The sequence below is a fragment of the Schistocerca americana genome, chromosome 2, assembly GCF_021461395.2.
Source record: "Schistocerca americana isolate TAMUIC-IGC-003095 chromosome 2, iqSchAmer2.1, whole genome shotgun sequence".
NCBI lineage: Eukaryota > Metazoa > Arthropoda > Insecta > Orthoptera > Acrididae > Schistocerca > Schistocerca americana.
In genome coordinates this window covers 506,385,583-506,410,155 of record NC_060120.1, presented here as the reverse complement: position 1 = coordinate 506,410,155, position 24,573 = coordinate 506,385,583, and the positions used below count along the sequence as shown (strand labels likewise).

The 24,573-nt window shown below is 43.7% G+C and overlaps 1 protein-coding gene across 1 annotated transcript in view; it reads right to left on the bottom strand.

Moving 5' to 3' along the window:
• LOC124594999 (esterase FE4-like) overlaps positions 1 to 12,415 on the bottom strand; it is a 58,418-nt gene extending 46,003 nt beyond the window's left edge. The window contains exons 1-3 of the mRNA XM_047133543.1: positions 12,212 to 12,415; positions 4,061 to 4,198; positions 1,178 to 1,523 (exon numbers count right to left, since the gene is read on the bottom strand). Of these exons, the coding sequence (XP_046989499.1) occupies positions 1,178 to 1,523; positions 4,061 to 4,198; positions 12,212 to 12,361 (634 nt within the window). The 5' untranslated portion in view covers positions 12,362 to 12,415. The remainder of the gene's footprint in view (positions 1 to 1,177; positions 1,524 to 4,060; positions 4,199 to 12,211) is intronic.
• Positions 12,416 to 24,573: the final 12,158 nt, after the last annotated feature.

Here is a 24,573-nt window from a genome sequence, read left to right as displayed (position 1 = left end):
AAGAGCCTGCAAGAACGGTACCAAACGACGACTGAAAAGAATCGTTCAACGTGACAGAAGTGCAACACTTCCGCAAGGTGCTACAGATTTCAATGCTGGGCCATCAACAAGTGTTAGCGTCTGAACCATTCAACGAAACGTCATCGATATGGGCTTTTGGAGACCAAGGCCCACTCGTGTACCCTTGATGACTGCGCGATACAAAGCTTTACGCCTCGCCTTGGGCCGTCAACACCGATGTTCGACTGTGGATTACTGGAAATATGTTGCCTGGTCGGACGAATCTCATTTCAAATAGTATCGAGTGGATGGACCAGTACGGGTATGGAGGTAACCTCATGAACCCATGGACCCTGTATGTCAGCAGGGGACTGTTCAAGCTGGCGGAGGCTCTGTAATGATGTGGGGCGTGTGCAGTTGGAGTGATATGAGTCCCCTGATACGTCTAGATACGACTCTGACAGGTGACACATACTGTGGAAGTCCTGTCTGATCACCTGCATCCATTCGTGTCCACTTGTGCATTCCGACGGACATGGGAAATTTCAGCAGGGCAACGGAACACCCCACACGTCCAGAATTGCTACAGAGTGTCTCCAGGAACACTCTTCTGAGATTAAACAGTTCCGCTGACCACCAAGCCCACCAGACATGAACATTAATGAGCATATTTAGGATGTCTTGCAACGTGCTGTTCAACAGGGATCTACACTTATGGATTTACGGAAAGCCCTGCTGCAGGATTCATGGTGTCAATTCCCTCCAGCAATAGTTCAGACATTAGTCTAGTCCACGTCGTGTTGCGGCACTTCTGCGGCCTTGCGGGGCTAATAAACGATATTAGGCAGTTGTACCAGATTCTTTAGCTCTTCAGTGTAAATTGCTCCTTCTGTTGCAATTTCAGGATAATCCTGTAACCGATTATGGTTTTAATAAACGGTTGACTTGTAGAACTATTGGTAATTCTAACTTAACGTGTTAATATGATCGTTTGCAGAGTCGCCCGCTGTAGCTTAGTTCCACAAGACAGGCGTCTGTCTGAAGGCTTAAGCTGTAGAACTACACCTATACTACAGCGCTGCCCCGTCGCATAAGGTGCCCCCACAAATATCGTTTTCATCTCTCCTACCACGCTGCTTGCGCAGCTAGGGGCCAAGCAATATCGAATGCACCCCACCTCTTGTCATTGGAGAGAAGAGGTGCAAATGGCAACAGGCACCGCCGGCGCTTTCGCCAAAGATGGTGACGTTGTCGGGATCGCCGGCGAACGCGGCGATGTTGCGGCGCACCCAGCGCAGCGCCGCCACCTGGTCCTTGAGGCCGAGGTTGCCGGGCAGCACAGAGTCCTGCGTGCTGAGGAAGCCCAGGACGCCCAGGCGGTAGTTGAAGGTGACGACCACCACGCCGTGCGGCAGCAGGTGATCCGGCCCAAAACGGTCTGCGTTGCCGGAGCCGGAAGTGAAGCTGCCTCCGTGGATCCACACCATCACCGGCATACGCTCGCCTTCCACATTTTCTGGAAGCTAAGGGTACCTGTGTTGAGCATATAAATTGACGACCATTTCGAACATAATTAATCGTTCGTTAAAAAAATTATTAGCAAACCACTGGCCTCCAGTGATTACCAAACAGAAGGTGATCAGCTCATAGAATTCTTTCCTTTCTTCAAACCTACACCCCCCCCCCCCCCCCCACACACACAAAAAAAATTGTTATCAGACGCTGTGTTCAATCCATTTTCCGATCAGCCAAGAAAATCAAACAAATCCTGTGCTCAGTAAAGGACATAAGGACATACTTCGACGTAGTGATCCTGGAATTTACGAAATACTTTGTGAATGTGGCAACAGCTACTTTGGTGAGTCAATGAGAACTACACACATCAAAAAAGTTTTTCATCATCCGGGTTCCCACAACTCCTGAAGATAGATGTTGACTGTGGGTACTGTATCGCATACACAGTCCCTTTGACTATTCAGAGATGCTACTAAACCAGCCTAAAGGTGTAAAAAACCATACAAGAGCAGCGCCTATTAGACGGAGGGGGTCCGACCGCCGATCAGTTCCAGTCATTCCACCAGGAAGGAGGTACACGGCTCGTGTTGCCTGTAGTTCAACTATTCCTAGACGGTCAGTACCGCGGTTCGATCGCGTCCGCATTGTTACTTTGTTCCAGGAAGGGCTCACAACAACGGAAGTGTCCAGGCGTCTCGGAGTGAAGCAAAGCGATGTTGTTCGGACATGGAGGAGATAACTCTACCAGCATTATATATGCGATGTCTGTTCTTTCGAACATGACGGTGATTAAAGGATCATATGGAAACCACTGAGAAGAAGAAGGGACAGGATATAAGGACATTTGTTAATACATCTCAGAATAACCTCTGTGGACTAGAGGGAGCTGTAGAGGATAAAAACTGCAGAGGATTACAGCGACTGGAATCCTTCCAACGAATAATTGAGGACGCTCTGTGAGTTTCACAGGAAAATGTATGCCTTAATTTTAAATGTAATGTCCGGAGCTACTTCTCTGGTAGCGGTCTCGAATCTGTGATCAGTGGCACAGTGTATAGATAAACACTGGGAGGGTTGAATGTTTTCGTTTTGTCGGTTGCAGTTTAAAATGAGTACAAAATATCTGAAGCGTCACCACGCACTGTTCCTTGTAAATCATCCAAAGGGACGGAAGTTCCATATGGAGCAGGTGCTAAAATTTTTAGAATGTCAAAGACATTCATTGTGGAGTGGGTTGAGCGATGTTGGAAAAGTATATGATTTCACGGACAGAGGGCTAAGCTGCCAAGTTATAATCGATAATTGCTGCGACTGGATTAACTATTAGGTAAGTGCGCAATTAGTAATAACATGTATTTTCACGTAAATTTATATTCATAATAGTGTCTTTTATTTCATGCAGATAGCGGCGTACACGTTCTTGTGGAACTGAGTATAGGTTGCAAGTGCTACTCTGAGATGCAGAGATACATTATGTAAAGTTTGAGGGATGCGTTAGAGATAAAACTATTTTCAATGCAGTAATCTAAATTATGACTGTTCCTTCGGATATGTCCCAGAAAACAGACACTGCATACACTTATATAGGGCTAGCATGCCCAGTGATACCTTCAGCGAAGATGCACAACACCAGCGAACTCTTACAGAAATCAGCGAATCGCTGCGAGTGATACGGGTAATGAGCAGGAGCACTATGTCAGTAGTGTTTGAATAAGTTGGAAATTTGACTAGGTCAGGGGCTGTGCCTGTGGTGAAGACGGTTAAGGAGACCGTTCGCGAAAACGGAAAAATCCGGGTTCGAGTCCCCAATTTTCAAGCAACTGGCAGATTTTTTGAACCCCTCCGATTTTAGTGTCGACTTTATTTGTGATCAGTCTTCTGACTGATATAATTGCGTAGGCTTCCGCGGCCAGAGTCAGTCGACATAAAAGTTTTCTGTGTTTGGTACCACGTCATAATGTAAATAGCAGCAGTAGTTTTTACACTATGACGCGGTACCAAACCCTGAAAACTTTTATGTCGAGTTTTCAGACTGGTTTGATGCGGCCCTCCACGAATTCCTATCTGTGTCGTATAGTTTCTGAATTACAGCCGTGTTTAAGATTTTATGAATTTCACTGCTGTCCAGTCACTTATACTCTCCGTTTACCTAGTGAAATACGATAGACTGTAATCCTGCGCACACTTCCTTCTATAGTCATCGTTTTTGTATCTGTACGATTGGTCGCTTATCTAGTGGCATAAAATAATTTAGTCAACTTACGCGAATCACACAAGATTTACTTATATTGAGAATCATCTATATACTAACCGCTGATCACATTTTAGTCTTCCTGGATTTCCTAACAATTAAAAGTTCTATGCATTTTTCTAAGTCGGTAGGTAATATCCTGTTTTAGATATCATTCAGTGCTTCTTGTGTAACCATACTTAGCTTGTTTTTTGGTTTTGTTCGTCGTCAATGCAACGACTTCATTTGCATTTACCATGGAACTCTATCCGAATTCCATTGTTTTAAAAGCATTTAGACGCCTACAAAAGTTACCTTTGTTGTGTAGACGTTAAGGAAGAGGCAGTCCTCGTCGCCCACGTACTGCCCTGTGAAAGAGTTCAGCTGCGGTGCCACGTTGCCCTCCTTGGTAGCGTCCCTGGTGCCTGTCCATGGCTCAGGAGGCTGCGGCGGCTGTGAAGAAAACACAGAATGCAGTTTCTCTGCATTATATCTAAAGTGTCACTGTTGTTTATAGTCAAGTACATAGCAAAACCTTCCATACTCATGTGTACGCATTACAGTAAATAAAAGTGTGATGATAGGGCACACCGCTGTTAATCACACACATTTCAATTCAACTTCCACTGCTCTTTTTACATACTCACTAAATGCTTGAGCATATAGAATAATGACTTCGAAAGTGGCTGCTACACAAATCCTGACCTCACGGTGACATTATGCAGAGTTTGGGGGATGTGTTAGAGATGAAACTATCCCCAACGCAGTGGCCTACTGTAATCTAAATTATGACTGTCTCAAAAATCCTATGTATTCTGACATATTAATTTCAGTTACGTACAGTACAGGTTTTTTAAAGAAACGTTGAGAAGTTAACAGTTAAAGGGTACATAGTTACTAATACACACATCAATAGATGTTTTGTATCACCCCGGTTCCCAGAAGTCCTGAAGATAGATGTTGACTGGGGATATTGTATCACAGACACAGTCCCTTTGACTGTTCAGAGATGTCCGACAGCCGATCAGTTCCAGTCATTCCACCAGGAAGCACAGGGTTCAGGTTGTTTGTAGTACAACCATGCCTAGACGGTCCTTACCGCGGTTCGATCGCGTCAGAATTATTACTTTTTGGCAGGAAGGGCCCTCAACGAGGGAAGTGTAGACGTCTCTGATTAAAATGTAAATGTCGTGTGACTAGGGTCTTCCGCCAGGTTGTCCGTTCGCCGGGTGCAAGTCTTTCGATTTGACGTCACTTCGGCGACTTGTACGTCGCTGGGGATGAAATGTTTGTGAATAGGACAACACCCAGGCCCCGAGCGGAGGAAATCTCCGACCCACACGGAAATCGAACCCGGGCCCTTAGGATGGACATTCTGTCCACTCAGTCACCAGGGCGGACACGCCTCGAAGTGTACCAAAGCGATGTTGGTCGTACATAGAGGAGATACTGAGAGACAGGAACTGTCGATGACATGCCTCGCTCAGGCCGCCCATGGACTACTACTGCAGTGGATAACCGCTACCAATGGATTATGGCCCGGAGGAACCCTGACAGCAACGCCACCATGTTGAATAATGCTTTTCGTGCAGCCACAGGACGTAGTGTTACGACTCAAACTGTGCGCAGTAGGCTGCATAATGCGCAACTTCATTCCCGACGTCCATGGCGAGGTCCATCTTTGCAACCATGACACCATGCAGCGCGGTACAGATGGGTCAAACAACATACCGAATGGACTACTCAGGATTCGCATCACGTTCTCTTTACCGATGAGTGACGCATATGCCTTGAACCAGACCATCGTCGGACACGTGTTGGAGACAATCCGGTTTGGCTGAACGCCTTAGACACACTGTCCAGCGAGTGCAGCGAGGTGGAGGTTGTATGATGTTTTGATGTGGCATTACGTGGGGCTGACGTACGCTGCTGGTGGTCTGTAAGGCACCGTAAAGGCTGTACGAGTCGTGAATGCCGTCCTCTGACCGGTAGTGCAACCTTATCAGTAGCATACTGACGAGGCATTCGTCTTCATGGACGATAATTCACGCCCCCATCTTGCACATCTTGTGATTGACTTCCTTGAGGATAATACATTGTTCGACTAGAGTGGTCAGCATGTTCTCCAGGCATAAACCCTATCAAACACACCTAGGATAGATTGAAAAGTGCTGTTTATGGACGACGTTTTCCACCAACCACTCCGACGGATCTACGCCGAATCGTCGTTGAGGAGTGGGAGAATCTGGATCAATAAAGCCGTGATGAACTTGTGGATAGTATGCAGCGACGAATACAGGCATGCATCAACGCAAGAGGACGTGCTACTTGGCATTAGAGGTATCGATGAGTACAGCAATCTGGACCACGACATCTGAAGGTCTCGCTGTATGGTGGTACAACATGTAATGTGTGGTTTTCATGAGCAATACAATGGGTCAACTTATGTTTATGTTGATTCTATTCCAATTTTTTTACAGGTTCCGGAACTCTCGGAACTGCAAAACTTTCTCTGATGTCTGATTTTGTTGTAAGACCTAACTTACACATAATGCGTTACATGTATGACTAACTTCAACAACTACCTCAAAAAAAGCAGGTTTATAATCTTTTTCTTGAAATTTTATCAGTCACACGAGAACTTTAAAATAATTTTCCTTTCTGCCAAAGTAACTCGAGCAACATCAAGTTCACTGAATGATTTGGTACTGATATTTATTTACTTTCAATTTCATACCTTACCCAATTTTCTTTTGAGCTGCCCCTATGGGGTTTCTTTAATATGTTTATAAAGTGACTGCTAAAGACGCTTCTGCATACTTAGTTGCTGCTGTATCTGCTTCTGCTCCACTTCGTATGTACTGAATGAATCATCTAAAACTTGCACCGCAAATATTGCGGAAATGGGAAGAGCTATTGATGTGCAGTTTTCACGGAATGAGTAGTTAGTCAGGGGCTGGTATTGTTAGGCAATCAACAGATTGTAATAGTATTTAGGAAGTGTTTCTTTTTGTGCAAACATGCACTATCTTTAAATGGAAAATGCCTACTGACACTAATAAACTAAAAGTTAACTAAATTAGTTTTTCAATGGTCTTTGTTACAGACTATTGTGCGATCGTGTAGGAGATATCCTACTTGAAAAGATCCTACACCGACACTTGCACAGTATCTGTGGCAGCATTCACTAAAGAACGAGTGTATACACTAGCTATGTGGCTGCTGAACAGTAACCAGACAACATTTTATCATCACAGATTGTTCAAAATGACCACCGACAGTGTCAATACCTACTTTCAGTCTGGTGTGGAACGGCCCTTGCACATGTGCTAGCATTTCAGCGAAGATGCCCGAGCAGGCTGCAGTAATACGCCGTTGAATATCATCGAGTGTAGTTGGTATGTCCTTGTATACAGCATCTTTCAGCTTTCTATGAGCTGATGGTTCACTATCATGATGGTTCACTATCCCTCAACCACATGTTTACTCGCCATCGACACTAACGTACCATCTGACGATGCCAATTGGGATTGTCAACAGACCAGTAGTGCTTGTTTCGGTGGTCTTCCTGGCCATGATCGGTAAATGTGGCTTCATTACTGAACTAGATAGATTCTGCATCTGCAGAGACCTGTCTTAACGTCCATGTACAGTAATTAACAAGATCCTCGTAATCGTTTCCACGCAGCTCTTGCTTGAAAGAGATGTGATGGGGGATGGAACCTATGTCGGAGGAGAATCCATAGGAAACTTGGCTGACTTTTTGTGCTGATGAAATGGAACAGCAGCAAAAACATTAACTCCCCCTCTTCAATCGCCATTTCTTTCCCTCCATTATGTTTTCTAGCTGTTACCCTAGCACTTTCACGTAACTGGTTGAAGAGGTTGATAAGTAAGTAGTGATATGGTTGACGTCTATTGGGATATCCTGCCGCACACACCGTACAAGAACGAACTGCATCTTTCTACACTCTCCATACACCATGAGCATGTCGGCTTTTCTGCGTTGGAAAATCCCATCATCCACCCACGTTCTCTGCCTCATGATGACTGGGTGTTGTGTGCTGTCCTTAGGTTAGTTAGGTTTAAATAGCTCTAAGTTCTAGGGGACTGATGACCATAGATGTTAAGTCCCATAGTGCTCAGAGCCATTTGAACCATTTGAACCACCCACGACCTACTGCTTGGACTTTCACTAACTGACTTGCAAGTTGGAATGAAGTCAAGGAACACACCATGACATTGTAAACAAACATAATAACATTGTACCTAGTAACTAAACAGGTTGAGCGGCACAACCAAGTGTCAGTGTGGAAACTTTTCAAAACACGATATCTCGTATACGAGTCGCTCTAAAATTCAGCAACAGTCACCACTGACATTTCAATTTAACCTACTTTAAGTTTGTTAATGTCAGTATGCATTGTTCCATTTAAGAAAGCTTATGTTGGCACAAAAAATACATTTTGTTTCTTGGCTAACAATACAAGCCCCTGAGTATCAACCCATTTAGTGAAAGCCACGCATCGATGACAACTTGACCGCTGAGCAAGAACATAGGCTACTTTAGAAAGTGTGTAGTACACACTGATTTGAACAATAAGTTCAGAAATGTGGAATAATAATTACTCTTTGAAAATGCTGTTTTCTCTTTGACTTTTGAACTTTACCACATTTGAGAAAATACTTTTATTGTTTGATAAGTTGTACATAATACGATTCAAATCTTAGACCACACTCAATGTGTTTAATCCGTACTTCCATACCAAGAACGGTCACAAGCCTGTCGCATTTTAGCAGCTCTACTCATGTGTCTCTTATAGTCTGTGACATTCTTGAAGACTCACGACGTCGGTGTCACTCAAATGCTGTAAGACGAACAGCGAGACCTCGTGCACTTACATGTAAAACGTGGGAGGCTTTTAGTGGGACTTTGATTCGTTAGGATTTACGAGCACAGCCTTTGGAAACGGGTAGACACGTAAGATCAACTCAAGTTATTGTACTTCTAACTATAAAATATGCGCTGTACCTAACTACAAATCGTTTATTTTCTTTATCCGTCAGTTACTCGATATTTTACAATTTTAGAAAGTGATCATCACTCACCATAACAAATCGGCTCATATGCGTCAACTGCTCGTGGTCTTGCAGTTCGAATTGCTAATCCTTACTCACTGGATCCCAGGTTCGATTCCCAACCACGTAGGATTTTCTCCGCTCCGTTCTGACAATCATTTTATCATCATCAGAAGGCAAGTTGCCGAAGTGGCGTCAAATGAACGTATTGGCACCAGGTGGCCGAACATCGTGAATGGTGTCTCCAGGGCGATAAAAAAAGCGCAACTGCAGGTAGCAGCACATTCCCACGTTCCGCAGTCACATTGATCATCATATGTCATTTCGGATTTAGGCGGTGCTGCTTTCAGCAAGGCGAGGCCAGTAATGACAAGGTTGAGGAAGCTTCATGTTTTTATTTGTTGGCTCGCTGCTGGGGGCTGGATGGGCGGATCTGTTTTACTTATCTTCTCATCACCGTGGAAGGACGTCCACTAAGTTCTCCATGTTTGTTGCTGCCGTTAGAGGGTGACAGTTATTTTGCAGGGGACTTCCAACGACTCGCTGAATCCATGCCACGTCAAGCTGCTGCACTACGCCGGTAAAAAGAAGGTCTGACACGAAATTAGGAGCTATTCCATTAGTCATCTCAATGTATGAGGCGTTAGCCAGTCCTGGGACTACAGAATCAGTAAGAGCCACTATATATACTAGGGGAGTGATGGAAGGCCTCAGAGAAACTTCAGTTAGGTTTGAAAATAAGTCAAGTGTATGCTTGCCTTGACGTCTTAGTCAAGACATGGATGAGGCGCTAACGGCAAATACTGAAAGCACTAGATGCAGTTGGATGCAAGTCGTCGCTTTCTTGGGGTAGAAGAAACTCACAGTGTACCAGACAATGCAAGAAGGAGCCCTGCACGAGTAACACGTAACTACTCGTACTATGGAGAGGATTGAGCATCATTTTAGGTCACGAAAGAAATTTTAAATGCAGTGAACTGCAGAGGCGTTCAGAATAACTGTAATTATTTAATACAGTGTTGCTTGTCTGTTAGCACTGACAATTCGATGTAAACGTAGCTCCTCTCGGTTAAGTAAAGGCCGTCGGCCACTGCCTTTTTCGTGAGGAGAATTAATGCCTGTAACTGGTATTGTTGTGTCACTCTTGACGCTGTGGATCTCGAAATATTTAGTACCCTAGTAATTTTGCAAAAGGAATGTCCCATGCCTCTTTCACCAGCTACCTTTCCCCGCTGAAATTCTGATAATTTTCACATAGATCTTCTGCTTGCAAATGACATCTCCGTCAAGGCATTGCCTTTTTATACCTTGTGTACGTGATACTGCCTACATTTGTATGTGTGCATATCGCTATCACCATGACTTCTTCACCTCAGTATATACGCCGTTAAGGCGTCTTTCATTGTCCGGCATTCATGCACGGGAAATGCCGTTCAGGTATCCCAAGACGCAGCGGCGCCACGCTTAACAGGCAACACGAAAGACTACGAGAGAAGTCTATAGCAGGCATAGAGCAAGTCAGTAACGTATTGATCTAGCTCTGGCCTTTAAGTAAGCAATTATTCCGCTTGGCATTGATTGACAAAGTTGTTCGATGTGCTCCTGAGGCATATCGTGTCAAACTCTGTCCAACTAGAACTGTCTGGGACGTCACCAAACTTGTCTTCGCTGGTCATTGGGGCTCAATTGGAAGCGGGACGCGTCACTGAAGACAATCCTACTCCAGTAAACGAGATTCCAGGCCGAAGACGTGTCCAGAGAATGCCCGAACAGCAGTGAATACCAACCTGACTATCGCCCGCGGTATGGTCTGACAACGAGGACTGATGGTCTGAGGTGGCCATTTCTTTTCATAGCAAGTTGTCATCCTTGGCACCCTTAGAGCACTGAGGGCCGTCTAAGGTATTCTACGCCCCATTTTGTTGCCCTTCGTAACAATTCATCATGGGCTTGTATTTGCGCAAGATAATGCCCTCCTGAACATGGTGAGAGTTTCTACTCCTTGTCTTCGTGCTTGCCAATCCTCACTTTGACCAGTAAAGTCACCAGATCTCTTTCAAATTGATAACGTATGAGCGTTACGGATAGCGACCTCTAACCAGCTTGGGATCTTGAGGAGTGCATGCTCGTGTTGGACACAATTTGGCATAATATCCCTTAGGAGGACATACAACAACTCTGTCAATGCCAAGCTGAATAACTGTTTACTTAAGGGCCACAAGTGGACTAAAGCGTTAATGACCGGTTCAATTTGTGACTTCCATTCTCTTGAATAAGTCATCCAATTTTCCTGAAATGGTAATAATTTGTGTGTAACTCTACATAACAACAACCGATTTCCGTCCCATTCAGGTAATTCGTTCGTATTGTGTCCTTTCTTTGTGTGAGTGTGTCTTCTGAGCCACCACTGGAATCAGACTTTTTATACAAAGGCATGGAAGCAAAACTACTGACATGGGACGGACTGGCCACACAACCTCTTTTGTACACATAGTAAATGGCATGCTCCGGTTAGTTGATAAGTGAACTACGAATTACTTCACAAAAGAACCAGAACTGAAATACAACCCAGTCTGGTTTTTTCGGAGGATGTTAAGACATACGAGTGCAAAAAGGTGCAGCACGAATAACCGCCTCGTAGTTTGCCTGGAGAGAGAATATTATGGAAATGCTAGAATACTTCGTTGGCAGACATTTTCAGGTCACCAAGTATGTCACAAAAATCTATTTACCAAATATTTAAAACTCCTTTTGAAGGCGGAATTACGAATATTTTCAGCCCGCCAAATATTCCTCCGGTAGTGTCCATTACGACAAAATTATACTAAAAGTTTTTTAAGAGACTGCCAACACATATTATATATTTTATGAACTGTATGGCATTCTACAGTCATTATGTCCTTTATTATCAGTAAAGATTTAGGTTAACGACGTCTAATATGCCACATGTATAGAAAGGATACCTGGATTTGATAGAGGTCTACTGATAATATTGCCACATTCAATGACATGGAATAATATGTAAATGATAGATAAACTTTTTTTACTGTGATGGTCGTATTAAGTGAGACTCGTAGTGGTAGTTAGAAACCACAGCAGCCGTACGTCACGCATTTCACAAAGGAAAGGAATAATAACTGCTCTCAATAAGGCACACTCAAAAGTCAGATCTTCCACGTACCATTCAAGAATCTGATTATCTGGTGCAATAGACAGAACCTTCACTGTTTTGTAGTGTTTTACAATGTGCAGGCGGTGATGTGGGCGCCTTCTTCACTGTGGTGTTCATATTTTTGCTACGTCTACATTTGCATGTACATCAAGATTAGTACCATCATATACAAATACGTGGTACGTAACTCACTGCATTGCCTTCCTGTCACTCACCTTGAACCGCAGCTGTCCCACTGGCGGCCGAGCGTACGGCACGCCCTGGAAGCTGTAGTACTTGCAGCCGGTCGCTGTGGAGCTTACGCGGCCTCGTAAAGCACCCTCCGCCACACACACAGTGGCGTACCCACTCTCTGTGGACGTCATCCTCGTGAATGCTGTTCCAGTCTGTTGCCTGGAGAACTACTGACTAACGTAAGGCTCTTTATCACAGCGGTACCGCGGCGCAAATCGCAGTGAGTCAAGCGGGAGCGAAGTTCACCAGCTCTGAAGGTCGCTCAGTAGTGTAAGACAACTTTGATAAGGAAAGATATTGCAGGCGGACTTCTCAGAGCAACGCATTGGACTATGCCACCGTTGAACCACATTACTTTAAACACCTGCTATCTCCACCGTAGACCAAGCAGTTGCTGGATGTGTTAGAAATGAGTCAGATACTAACATGTCTTGTACCGTTATAATTATTACAGCTTTAGTGGTTATAGTGACTTTTCTTTTTAAAGTTACACAAACATTTCAAACTCATCATACAATAATCTGTGTACGTCATTTGACAATTCTGAAAAGTTAAGGAATGGATTTCATGTGGAATATTAACCACTTCTACATGAGAGCCTATAGACTGTATCGTTTGTTGAGTGAGGTTCGCTGGTGTATCGGCATTGGCATCGTGCTCTGGAATGCGGCGTGATAGCAATATTGACGCAGTACATGCAAACTTGGATATTCCAAGAGCCTGTGATTGGTTTGTATGAAAGAGCAAAACAGTTTTCATTACATTTCAGATTAGTGTACAACTAGTTCCTCTGTTACTACACGCTTTAACACCAGCCGGCTTGTAACATTCCGGCGCAGACGACCAAAGCAGGAAACCTAGAAGTACAAACCAATAAAATGCATTAACTACCTGCTCTTTAGGCACGTTAGCTGTTCCACCGACGTGTACGAGGTTAAAATCGAGTAGTTAAGTGGTGCTTCAAGGAACTTTGCAGTGTTGTGAGGGCCGGCCCCGGTGGCCGAACGGTTCTAGACGCTTCAGTCCGGAATCGCGGGACTGGTACGGTCACAGGTTCGAATCCTGCCTAGGGCATGGATGTGTTTGATGTCCTTAGGTTAGTTAGGTTTAAGTAGTTCTATGTCTAGGGGACTGATGTCGTCAGATGTTAATTCCCATAGTGCTCAGAGACATTTGAGTGTTGCGAGGAGCTGTTGGAACAATTTAGAGCGCTCGTATATGTATATTATGTTGTAATTGTCCTCATGTACAAATGAACATACAAAACAGACAAGCTAAGCAAAACATGTATCACGAACTTATTTTTGCCGCATTTAAAGCCTCTTCTTCCTTAGTTATTGTATCTTACAGTAAAGGCATTTCCAGGCAAATGCCGGGATGGTTCCTCTGAAAGGGCACGGCCGACTTCCTTCCCCATCCTTCCCTAATCCGATGAGACCGATGACCACGCTGTCTGGTCTCCTTCCCCAAACCAACCAACAGTAAAGGCATTAACACAACTTCCATTTAAATTGTGTTGCACTCAATAAACTTGGAAAGTCCCACGAAAAATACAAACAATTGTTACGTATTTCCTAATAAGTCGCTGCTGATGCTAATGTAACGTAATGAAAAACTGTACCTTTCGCTACCTGCCTTATATCATGTTATTGACAGGTGAATAAAATTTTGTAAATTTGATGTTTTAAACTTTTTCCGTAGTGATTGTAGAGTGTATTATTTTGACGATTATTCTGGCGACTACAACAGGAGCTCCTTGTAATGTTTCATGTCTTCTATATTCCTTTGGTTCTTTCACTGCCAGTGCTGACCGATTTAACATACACTTCTGCGGCGTTTAGGTGCGTACTGCGTAGATATTAATATAATTATTTCGAAACTAACAGTGTCCGAATTCCACCACTGGAAGCGCCGTCGCTGTCCAACCACGCGAGTGGTTTACGTGTTTCTATTGGCTGTCAGCCGTGCTGGAGTTAGTTTAGACTTCGACAGCTGCTGAGCGCGTGTCTGCTAGCATGTTTCTATTACTTTGTTTGGTTTACGTATACGTGTCGCTTTCAGAACTTTGTAAAGGGTTTTCACACGAAGCAGTTGATCAATGCACAGGTAGAGCCTTGGTATTAACGCATTCGATTACAGTACTTGGGAGTGATTATTCATGATTTGCAAGAGATTCAGAACTGTTTCAGGTGTTCAGTCATGCAGAGAGTTTGCCGGCCGCTGTGGCCGGGCGGTTCTAGGCGCTTCAGTCTGGAACCGCGCGACCGCTACGGACGCAGGTTCAAATCCTGCCTCGGGCGTGGATATGTGTGTTGTCCTTATTAGTTAGGTTTAAGTACTTCTAAGTTTTAGGGGACTGATTATCTAAGATGTTAAGTCCCATAGTGCTCAGAGCCATTTGAACCATTTTATGTGGAGATTTTTAGTGAGATATATTTTTAACTGTAAAAGACTAATACGATTTTCATACTTCATTTGAAATACCGTAATACATTATTTGTTCCACACAGCCACTGAAATACTTTTTTCCATTGATATAGTGCGATTTAGCAGCAATAGAAATATGCGGGGCGGCCCGTAAGTAATGCAACGCAATTTTTACCTGAAAACAGGCTAGTTGTATTCACGATTCCAGTACACCATATTATTCCCCACTTTTTTTCTACAATTTTTAACACAATCTCCGTTCAGTGCGACGGCCTCACGCCGTCTTACAGGAACGGCATGTACGAGGTGGATTCAAGTTCTAAGGCCTCCAATTTTTTTCTCCGGACTGGAAAGAAATAGAAACATGCGCATTGTTTTAAAATGAGGCCGCGTTCATTATCAATACGTCCCAGAGTTGGCAGCACCGTACGGCAGATGGAATTTTACCGCCAGCGGCGAGAATGAGAACTGCTTTAAATACTTAAAATGGCGACGTTTTCCTTACTTGAACAACGTGCAATCATTCGTTTTCTGAATTTGCGTGGTGTGAAACCAATTTAAATTCATCGACAGTTGATGGAGACATGTGGTGATGGAGTTATGGATGTATCGAAAGTGCGTTCGTGGGTGCGACAGTTTAATGAAGGCAGAACATCGTGTGGCAACTAACCGAAACAACCTTGGGCCCGCACAAGCCGGTCTGACGACATGATCGAGAAAGTGGAGAGAATTGTTTCGGGGGATCGCCGAATGACTGTTGAACAGATCGCCTCCAGAGTTGGCATTTCAGTGCGTTCTGTGCACAGAATCCTGCATGACGACCTGAAAATGCGAAAAGTGTCATCCAGGCGGGTGCCACGAATGCTGACGGACGACCACATGGCTGCCCGTGTGGCATGTTGCCAAGCAATGTTGACGCGCAACGACAGCATGAATGGGACTTTCTTTTCGTCGGTTGTGACAATGGATGAGACGTGGATGCCATTTTTCAATCCAGAAACAAAGCGCCAGTCAGCTCAATGGAAGCACACAGATTCACCGCCACCAAAAAAATTTCGGGTAACCGCCAGTGCTGAAAAAATGATGGTGTCCACGTTCTGGGACAGCGAGGGCGTAATCCTTACCCATTGCGTTCCAAAGGGCACTACGGTAACAGGCGCATCCTACGAAAATGTTTTGAAGAACAAATTCCTTCCTGCACTGCAACAAAAACGTCCGGGAAGGGCTGCGCGTGTGCTGTTTCACCAAGACAACGCACCCGCACATGGAGCTAACGTTACGCAACAGTTTCTTCGTGATAACAACTTTGAAGTGATTCCTCATGCTTCCTACTCACCTGACCTGGCTCCTAGTGACTTTTGACTTATTCCAACAATGAAAGACACTCTCCGTGGCCGCACATTCACCAGCCGTGCTGCTATTGCCTCAGCGATTTTCCAGTGGTCAAAACAGACTCCTAAAGAAGCCTTCGCCACTACTATGGAATCATGGCGTCAGCGTTGTGAAAAATGTGTACGTCTGCAGGACGAATACGTCGAGAAATAACGCCAGTTTCATCAATTTCGGGTGAGTAGTTAATTAGAAAAAAAATCGGAGGGCTCAGAACTTGAATGCACCTCGTACATCAGCGTGGTATCACTCTTCCGGTCCACATCGGCGCCAACGTCTTGCTGTATCAGTATCCTCCTCATCATCCACGTACTGCCTCCCGCAGATGCTTCCTCCATTGGGCAAGATCTGGGCACAAAGATCTGGGCACAACCTACCTTCGAGTGCCCCAAATTGTGGAGGGGTGTGTCAGCACTACCAACAAAGGGGTCCACTTTTGCAGCGAAGTTTTCGATTGTGATCCATTGATCAACAAGTATAAGTGTGTCCGAACGTTCCAACACTGCAGGAGGCACAGCTGTGTGCGGCCGGCCAGCAGGAGGGGGGATCGGAGAGGCCTGCGCGACCTCGTTGCGATGCTGACAGACACCTCTTTCAACGACTCATCGTGCATTTTTCCCTGTCAGTCTGCGTAGACGTTCAGCAGGCGCCTGTGAATAAATGCGATGCTCTAGTTTTCTGCCAAAAGAAACTCCGTGACTGGTCTCTGCCTCGAATGCACCTCCGTTACAGAAGACATTTTGAAGGCTGCTACAGCTCCGCCATCTATCGGAACTTCATAAGACCGTATGAACTGAAGCGAGAATATTCCACAATGTCCCACAACAAATACCGCATTTTTTAAACCGAAACTAGCCGACGAAAAAAAAAGGGGGTTGCGTTGTCTATTGAACGTCCCTAGTATACGTGGGTGACAGCTTTATTACAACAACAGAACTGAAACAGCAGAATTCACAGATACACAAGAAATGTGCCTAGTCTGAAGAAACGACGATCAAAACAAGTTCACGAGAGATCTGTCTGTCTTTAAGGAACGACGTAAAAAAAAGAGCTTGAAGGCTTATACCCAAGATAGAAGGTTTAATTATAAGAGACACGCCTCGTACTAAGAACAAAAAGTAATAAAATAAAAAAAATAGTCAAAAGCTAAATTTTATCCAATGAAATAAAAGGAAGCAGAGTGAGATCACTAAGTTCAACAGAGTAAATCAGCGCTACACTTCTTAACCTATCCCCTAACTACTCTGTTAATACGATAATATGAAAGTGATCCCGAACGCTTGATGAATTTGATTTTGGACGCGGCTGTCGTCTCTGAAGAAAAATTGACCTGTTAGAGGTGAGAATTGTATACTAAGTTATTCTTATGAACAACCTATTCTATGCCTGCACTTTTTACGTATCTGATTTTGTTTAATACTTAAAACAGTTCCATCGCTCATATAAATTACGAAACGAAAAGGGTTACCACATGAAATCTAACTGAAATAATATACAAGTGAATGAAAACGGTCTCCTGCCCAGTTGAGCACTGTCTGTCCACTATCTGATCAACAAAGCTGACAGCAACGAATAGCTAACCGTTTGGCAATAAGTGTGGCAACAAAAGATTGACACAGGTTTCTGACAACACAATACGTTAGGAAATAATAATGAACAAAGAAAGCAATTGTCTTATGTCATTAACACTCAGAAATATCAATTTAGAAAACGATATTTAGAATCGTTATTAAAAAGTAAATTATTAAATGGAGGTGGCCCTTTTGTTACGACAGTAATTTACGTAACATCACATTAGATTGGATTAAATTACACTACTGGACATTAAAATTGCTACACCAAAAAGAAATGCAGTTAACAGACGGGTATTTATTGGACAGATATATTATATTAGAGCTGACATGTGATTACATTTTCGCGCAATTTGGATGCATAGAACCTGAGAAATCAGTACCCAGAACAACCACCTACGACCGAAATAACGGCCTTGATACGCCAGGGCATTGAGTAAAACAGAGCTTGGATGGCGTGTACAGGTACAGCTGCCCATGCAGCTTCAACACGATACCACAGTTCATCAAGAGTAGTGACTGGCGAATTGTGAGGAGCCAGTTCCTCGGCCACCATTGACCAGACGTTTTCTATTGGTGAGAGATCTGGAGAATGGGTTGGCCAGGCCAGCAGTCAAACATTTTCTGTATCCAGAAAGGCCCGATCAGGACCTGCAACATGCGGCCGAGCATTAACCTGCTGAAATGCAGGGTTTTGCAGGGATCGAATGAAGGGTAGAGCCACGGGTCGTAACACATCTTAAATGTAACGTTCACTGTTCAAAGTGCCGTCAATGCGAACAAGACGTGACCGAGTTATGTAACCAATGGCACCCCATACCATCACGCCGGGTGATACGTCAGAATGGCGATGACGAATACACGCTTCGAATGTGCGTTCACCGCGATGCATCCAAACACGGATGCGACCATCGTGATGCTGTAAACAAAACCTGGATTCATCCGAAGAAATGACGTTTTGCCATTCGTGCACCCTGGTTCGTCGTTGAGTACACCATCGCGGGCGCTCCTGTCTGTGATGCAGCGTCAAGGGTCACCGCAGCCGTGGTCTCCGTGCTGATAGTCCATGCTGCTGCAGACTTCGTCGAACTGTTCGTGTAGATGGTTGTTGTCTTGCAAACGTCCCCATCTATTGACTCAGGGATCGAGATGTGGCTGCACGATCCGTTACAGCCATGCGCATAAGATGCCTGTCATCTCAACTGCTAGTGATACGAGGCCGTTGGGATCCAGCACGCCGTTCCGTATTACCCTCCTGAACCCACCGATTCCATAATATTCTGATAACAATCATTGGATCTCGACCAAGGCGAGCAGCAATGTCGCGATACGATAAACCACAATCGCGATAGGCTATAATTCGACCTTTATCAAAGTCCGAAACGTGATGACACGCATTTCTCCTTCTTACACGAGGCATCACAACAACGTTTCACCAGGCAACACCGGTCAACTGCCGTTTATGTATGAGAAATCGGTTGGAAACTTTCCTCATGTCAGCACGTTGTAGGTGTCACCACCGGTGCCAACCTTGTGTGAATGCTGTGAAAGGCTAATCATTTGCATATCACAGCATCTTCTTGCTGTCGGTTAAATTTTAGCGTCTGTAGCACATTATCTTCGTGGTGTAGCACATTTAATGGCCAGTAGTGTATTACTTTTTTCGGTTTATGTATACGTGTCGCTTTCAGAAGTTTGTAAAGGGTTTTCACACGAAGCAGTATATCAATTCACAGGCTGATTCTTGGTATTAACGCATTCGATTATAGTACTTGGAAGTGATTATTCATGATTTGCGAGAGATTCAGAACTGTTTCATACGTTCAGACATGTGGAGAGTTTTAGTGAGATAGACGTATTTTTAGTCGTGAAATTTGTACGAAAAAAAAAATACGATTGTCATACGTCATTTGCAATACCGTAATACATTATTTGTTCCATACAGTCACTGCAATACTTGTTTCCATTGATACAGTATGATTAGCAGCAATAGAGATACGAGGGCGACCCGTAAGTAATGTCACGCAATTTTTACCCGAAAAAAGGCTACTGTTATTCTGGGTTCCAGTACACCATATTATTCCTCACTCTTTTGGCTACAATTTTTAACATAATCTCCTTTCAGTGCGACAGCCTTATGACATCTTACTGGAAGGACCTGTATGCCCGCATGGTACCACTCTTATGGCCCATATCGGCGCCAAAGTCTTGCTGTATCAGTAACCTCCCCACCATCCACGTACTGCTTCCCGCAGAGTGCTTCCTCCATTGGGCAAAACAGATTGAAGTCAGAAGGAGCGAGACCTGGGCACAAAGATCTGGGCACAACACACCTTCGAGTACACCAAACTGTGGACGAATGTGTCAGCACTACCAGCAAAGAGGTCCAGTTGTGCATCGAAATTTTTGATTGTGATCCATTGATCAACACGAATGAGTGTGCCCGCACATTCCATCACTGCAGGAGTCACAGCTGTGGGCGGCCTGGCAGCCGGAGGGGGATCGGACATGCTCGTGTGACCTCGTTGCGATGCTGACAGACGCCTCGTTCAACGACTCATCGTACATTTGCTCACTGCCAGTCTGTGTAGACGTCAGCAGGCGCCTGTGAATATATGCGATGCTCTAGTTTTCTGCCAAAAAAAACTCTGTGACCGGTCTCTGCCTGGAATGCACCTCCGTTACAGAAGACATTTTGAAGGCTACTACAGCTCCGCCACCTATCGGAACTTCATAAAACCGTATGAACTGAAGCGGGAATATTCCACAATGTCCCACAACAAATACAGCATTTTTTCAAGCCAAACTGGACGACGAAAAAAAAGGGGGTTGCGTTGTCTATTGAACGTCCCTAGTATACGTGGGTGACAGCTTTATTACAACAACAGAACTGAAACAACAGAATTCACAAATACACAAGAAATGTGCCTAGTCTGAAGAAACGATGATAAAAAAATTCACAATAGATCTGTCTGCCTTTAAGGAACGACGGAAAAAAGAACTTGAAGGCTTATGTCCAAGATAAAAGGTAATAAGAATCACGCCTTCTTATGAACAACCTATTCTATGTCTGCACTTTCTACTTATTTGATTTCGTTTGATACTTGAAATAGTGACATTGCTCATATAAATTACGAAACAAAAAGGGGTACCACATGGAATCTAACTGAAATAATACAGAAGCTAATGAATACGGTCTCCACCTGAGCACTGTCTGTTCGATACCTGATCAATAATGGGGACAGCAAAGAATACATAACCGTTCGGCAATACGTATGGCAACAAAAAATTGACACGGGTTTCTGACAACGCAATACGTTACGAAATAATAATGAACAAAGAAAGCAACGGTCTAATGTCATTAATATTCGGAAAAATAAATTTAGAAAACGGTATTTAAAATCGTTATTAAAAAGTAAATTATTGACTGTATGTAGCTCTTTTGCTACGACAGTAATCTACGTAACATCAGATTAGATTAGATTAAATTGGGTTAGATTAGATTGCTGGACGTGGCAAACTAAGTACTTTGAATGATCTGTAATTAATACGAAAATTTCCTGGCTCATATAAGCAAATGTTGACCTCCAACACGCTGACAACACTGAAATACGAATGAAGCGCATATCGTAGTCTGTCATCAGTTGTATTACAGAATGGCACCATTCACAGTCCGGATGTTTTACAAAGTGTGGTATCAGTGAAATACAGTGCTCTTTTTGCTTTAAAAGATAAAAACGGAAGGAACCGTAACAAACTTGAGCCATAATATAAGGAGAAAACTTAAAACTTAATGGTTCATTCATATTTAGCAGAAAGAGTGGAAAGCAGCTGGTCTGCTGCGTGTGTCTACATAACATGCCTTTATCTGCTTGTAGTCCTTGAATACCGATAACTTTTCATGAAAAATAGCGTCCTTCAACTCTAGTTTACACTTTTTAGCACAGACTTTTCGTCATGTACAAATAGTGGTATGATCCTTGATTACGACATCATTTTTGGACAGAGTTTCAAGAAATTAGAAGCAGTAGTAGAATACTGGCAATTTTTTGTAGTAGAGAGCCACTTGTCAGTTTTCGAGAAAATCAGCGAATGGTCGACGGACTAAGTTTTCTTGTCTTGACCTGTTCCATTTAATATTTCGAATCTACGTAGCTTAAAACGGAGGGAGTCAAGATTTTTCAAACTTCGTTCGATTTCTACGTTTCATAAAGGAAGCAATAGGAACAAAAAACGAAAATCAAGTATTTCAAACAGAAACCGATTATTTTGAGCGGTTCTAATAGTTTGATTAAACTGGCGTTGAAGGAAACCGATATTATAGAAAACAGGTTGTTTCAGCTATAACCGACATCTCTACCGAGCGCTCTCTCGTTTCTCGCCAAGCCACCGCTATCCAAGCTTCTTCCACATGCTGCATCCGAGCTGAGCAGCTCGTTTCGCTGTTTTCAGCAAGACTCCACGGGGTCGCTCCGATCCCTAACCACGTCGACATTGGTGCCTCAGACATATCCAGCGCCCTCTCACTCTCTGCGAGATAACTGTCTGTGTATTTGGAGTCACCTGCAGGCAGGGCGGAACTTCAACTGTGCCCCGATATCGTGATACACCATACTGACAGAACATTAAGGGTTTTATTAATCTTGGTGGTTGTTACAGTACTGCACCTTAATTATTTACGTACGTCACTGTCTTACAATTTCCTAGAGTAAAGACCGATTCAAAAAGAAAGAACATATTTCAGTTGTTTGTTACAGTCAAACTCTGAAAGGTAGAAACACATTGCACGTGTCACTGGGATGGAGAAAGGTTCGAAGTATTGTATTCACACAGACACTACACAATACACTCAACATCAGCACCGTGCGATGAACGACAACTATAGAAACGGTTGTCTATTTCATTCCATACATGAAGCAACAGGTCGCCCTTTATTGAACCGACAGCTTCAACAATTCGTTTTCCCAACTCTTGAAGAGCAGGTGAGACAAAGACTCTGTCTTTTATGCATCTCAACAGAAGAAAATCCCAACGTTTGAGGTCTGGTGATATGTGAGGCCAAAAGCTGTGAACAAATTCTTGTTGTCCACCTTTTACAATCCGAAGTTGTGGGATGGGTTTTTAAGTCAACGCCGCACCTCAAACTGAAAGTGAGGCGTGCACCGACCTGTATAAAAATTATATCATTGGAATCTTCGTGAAACTAAGGAAACAATCAATATTGCAGCAGGTAGAGGTGTGACATTCCTGTCACAGTTTCCTCCGCAAAAAAGTGGGCTCCATAAACTCTGTGAACAGAAACGGCACAAAACACATTTATTTTCGGTGAGTCTCTTTCATATCAACGACGACGCCGGGATTTTGTTATCTCTAAATTTATTACATTATGGCAGTTTATTTTGCCCGATAGATGAAACATCGATTCGCTGGGACGCAATTGCTGCAGTAACTGCAACTTGTAAAGTTTCATAAGAAAGCGTCCTTTCAAAACAAGCCACACCCGTCTTGTTGACTTCCGAAGGCTCTGGGTGAACTCATATCCGATAAACTTGACATTTTCATCAGACGTGCGTGGCCGACCAGTTATCTTCCCTTTGCGTATGCAACTAACTTCCAAGGATTTTGTATGCCAGTCATCACTCTCTCTGTGCAGAGGCGGCTTCTTGCTGAATCGACGGTGGCATGAGCGTAGCACTTGAACAATCGATTGACTTTGCGCAAATTCCTACACACGAAATGATTTCTCTTGCTATGTAGTTGCCATGTTGCTACAAACAAACAACAGTGCAGCTGTGCCAAAACTTTGAACCTTCCTCTGGCCAGAGACATTCGCAGTGTGTTTTTATCTTTTGTAGTTTGTAATAAACAATTTAAATCTGTTCTCTCTTTTTGAATCAACTGGTGTATGAAGCCATGCTGTCTCCATACAGTACAGCACATAAGCGAGTAGGGCTCCTGGATATCAAATGGAAATCAGTACATCTAATTTAGCATATAAGAATATTTTTCAGCCAAGATCACGTGTTGCGATATTTTTTTTTATTTTATTTCCAAAATAACTGGTTTCGACAGTCTAACTGTTATCTTCGGATCTACTTTGTACCAGGAGAAAACATTGCTACAATCCTCATAGCTGTACAACCAGTAACCGTGGTAAGACAACATAATAACTAGGTATCACAATACTTTCTACATACCTCCGGGAAATAATATTATTGGGCATGAATCACACAAACATAACGAGAGCACACTCCAGTTATAAAACAAGGGTGCCATATTGGCTTGTCAAATACATAAAACTGTGGAAATAAAAAGTCCATAGCACCAACAGCGTGCCCTGGAGTGGGGGTGAGTTCGTCAAAATAGCCTTTGTGGCTACTGTACATGAGATCCGCAGACGGAGGCTATATTTTGTCGAAACCGATCACTAGGGAAAGAAAATGAAATACAAATATTGTAATACGCGAACTTCACTGCCAAATACTCTTATTTACCAAATATAAGGTCGCTCCCAGCAACATTTGAAATATAATTTAGTATAACGGCCTATCAAAAAATTTCCATTCGAAGACCACGTCCAGAACTGGTATGCCAATCAGACGAAGTCGCCGTGAGCATTGAGGTAATCATCCTAACGATTCAGCGGACTGAAGATACCCGTTTGGTAAAACAACGTGTCCTTCTACGTGAAGAAGTGCGTAACTGCCTTCTGTACGCCCTCATCAGACAGGAATCGCCGAAGTTTCAGGGACTTTTTAAGGGACCAAAGGCGTGATAATTGTGTGGGGAGAGATCAGAACTCTAGAGTGGATGCTCGAGTGCACGTTTGGGTTGCCGTAACTATTGAATTACGACATTTTCGGTATGGGGACGTGAGTTATTATGAAGCGGCTATTATGAAGCAGTTATTATGAAGCTGCAGCACCCCTTGGCGCACACTCCACAACGGTGGTTTT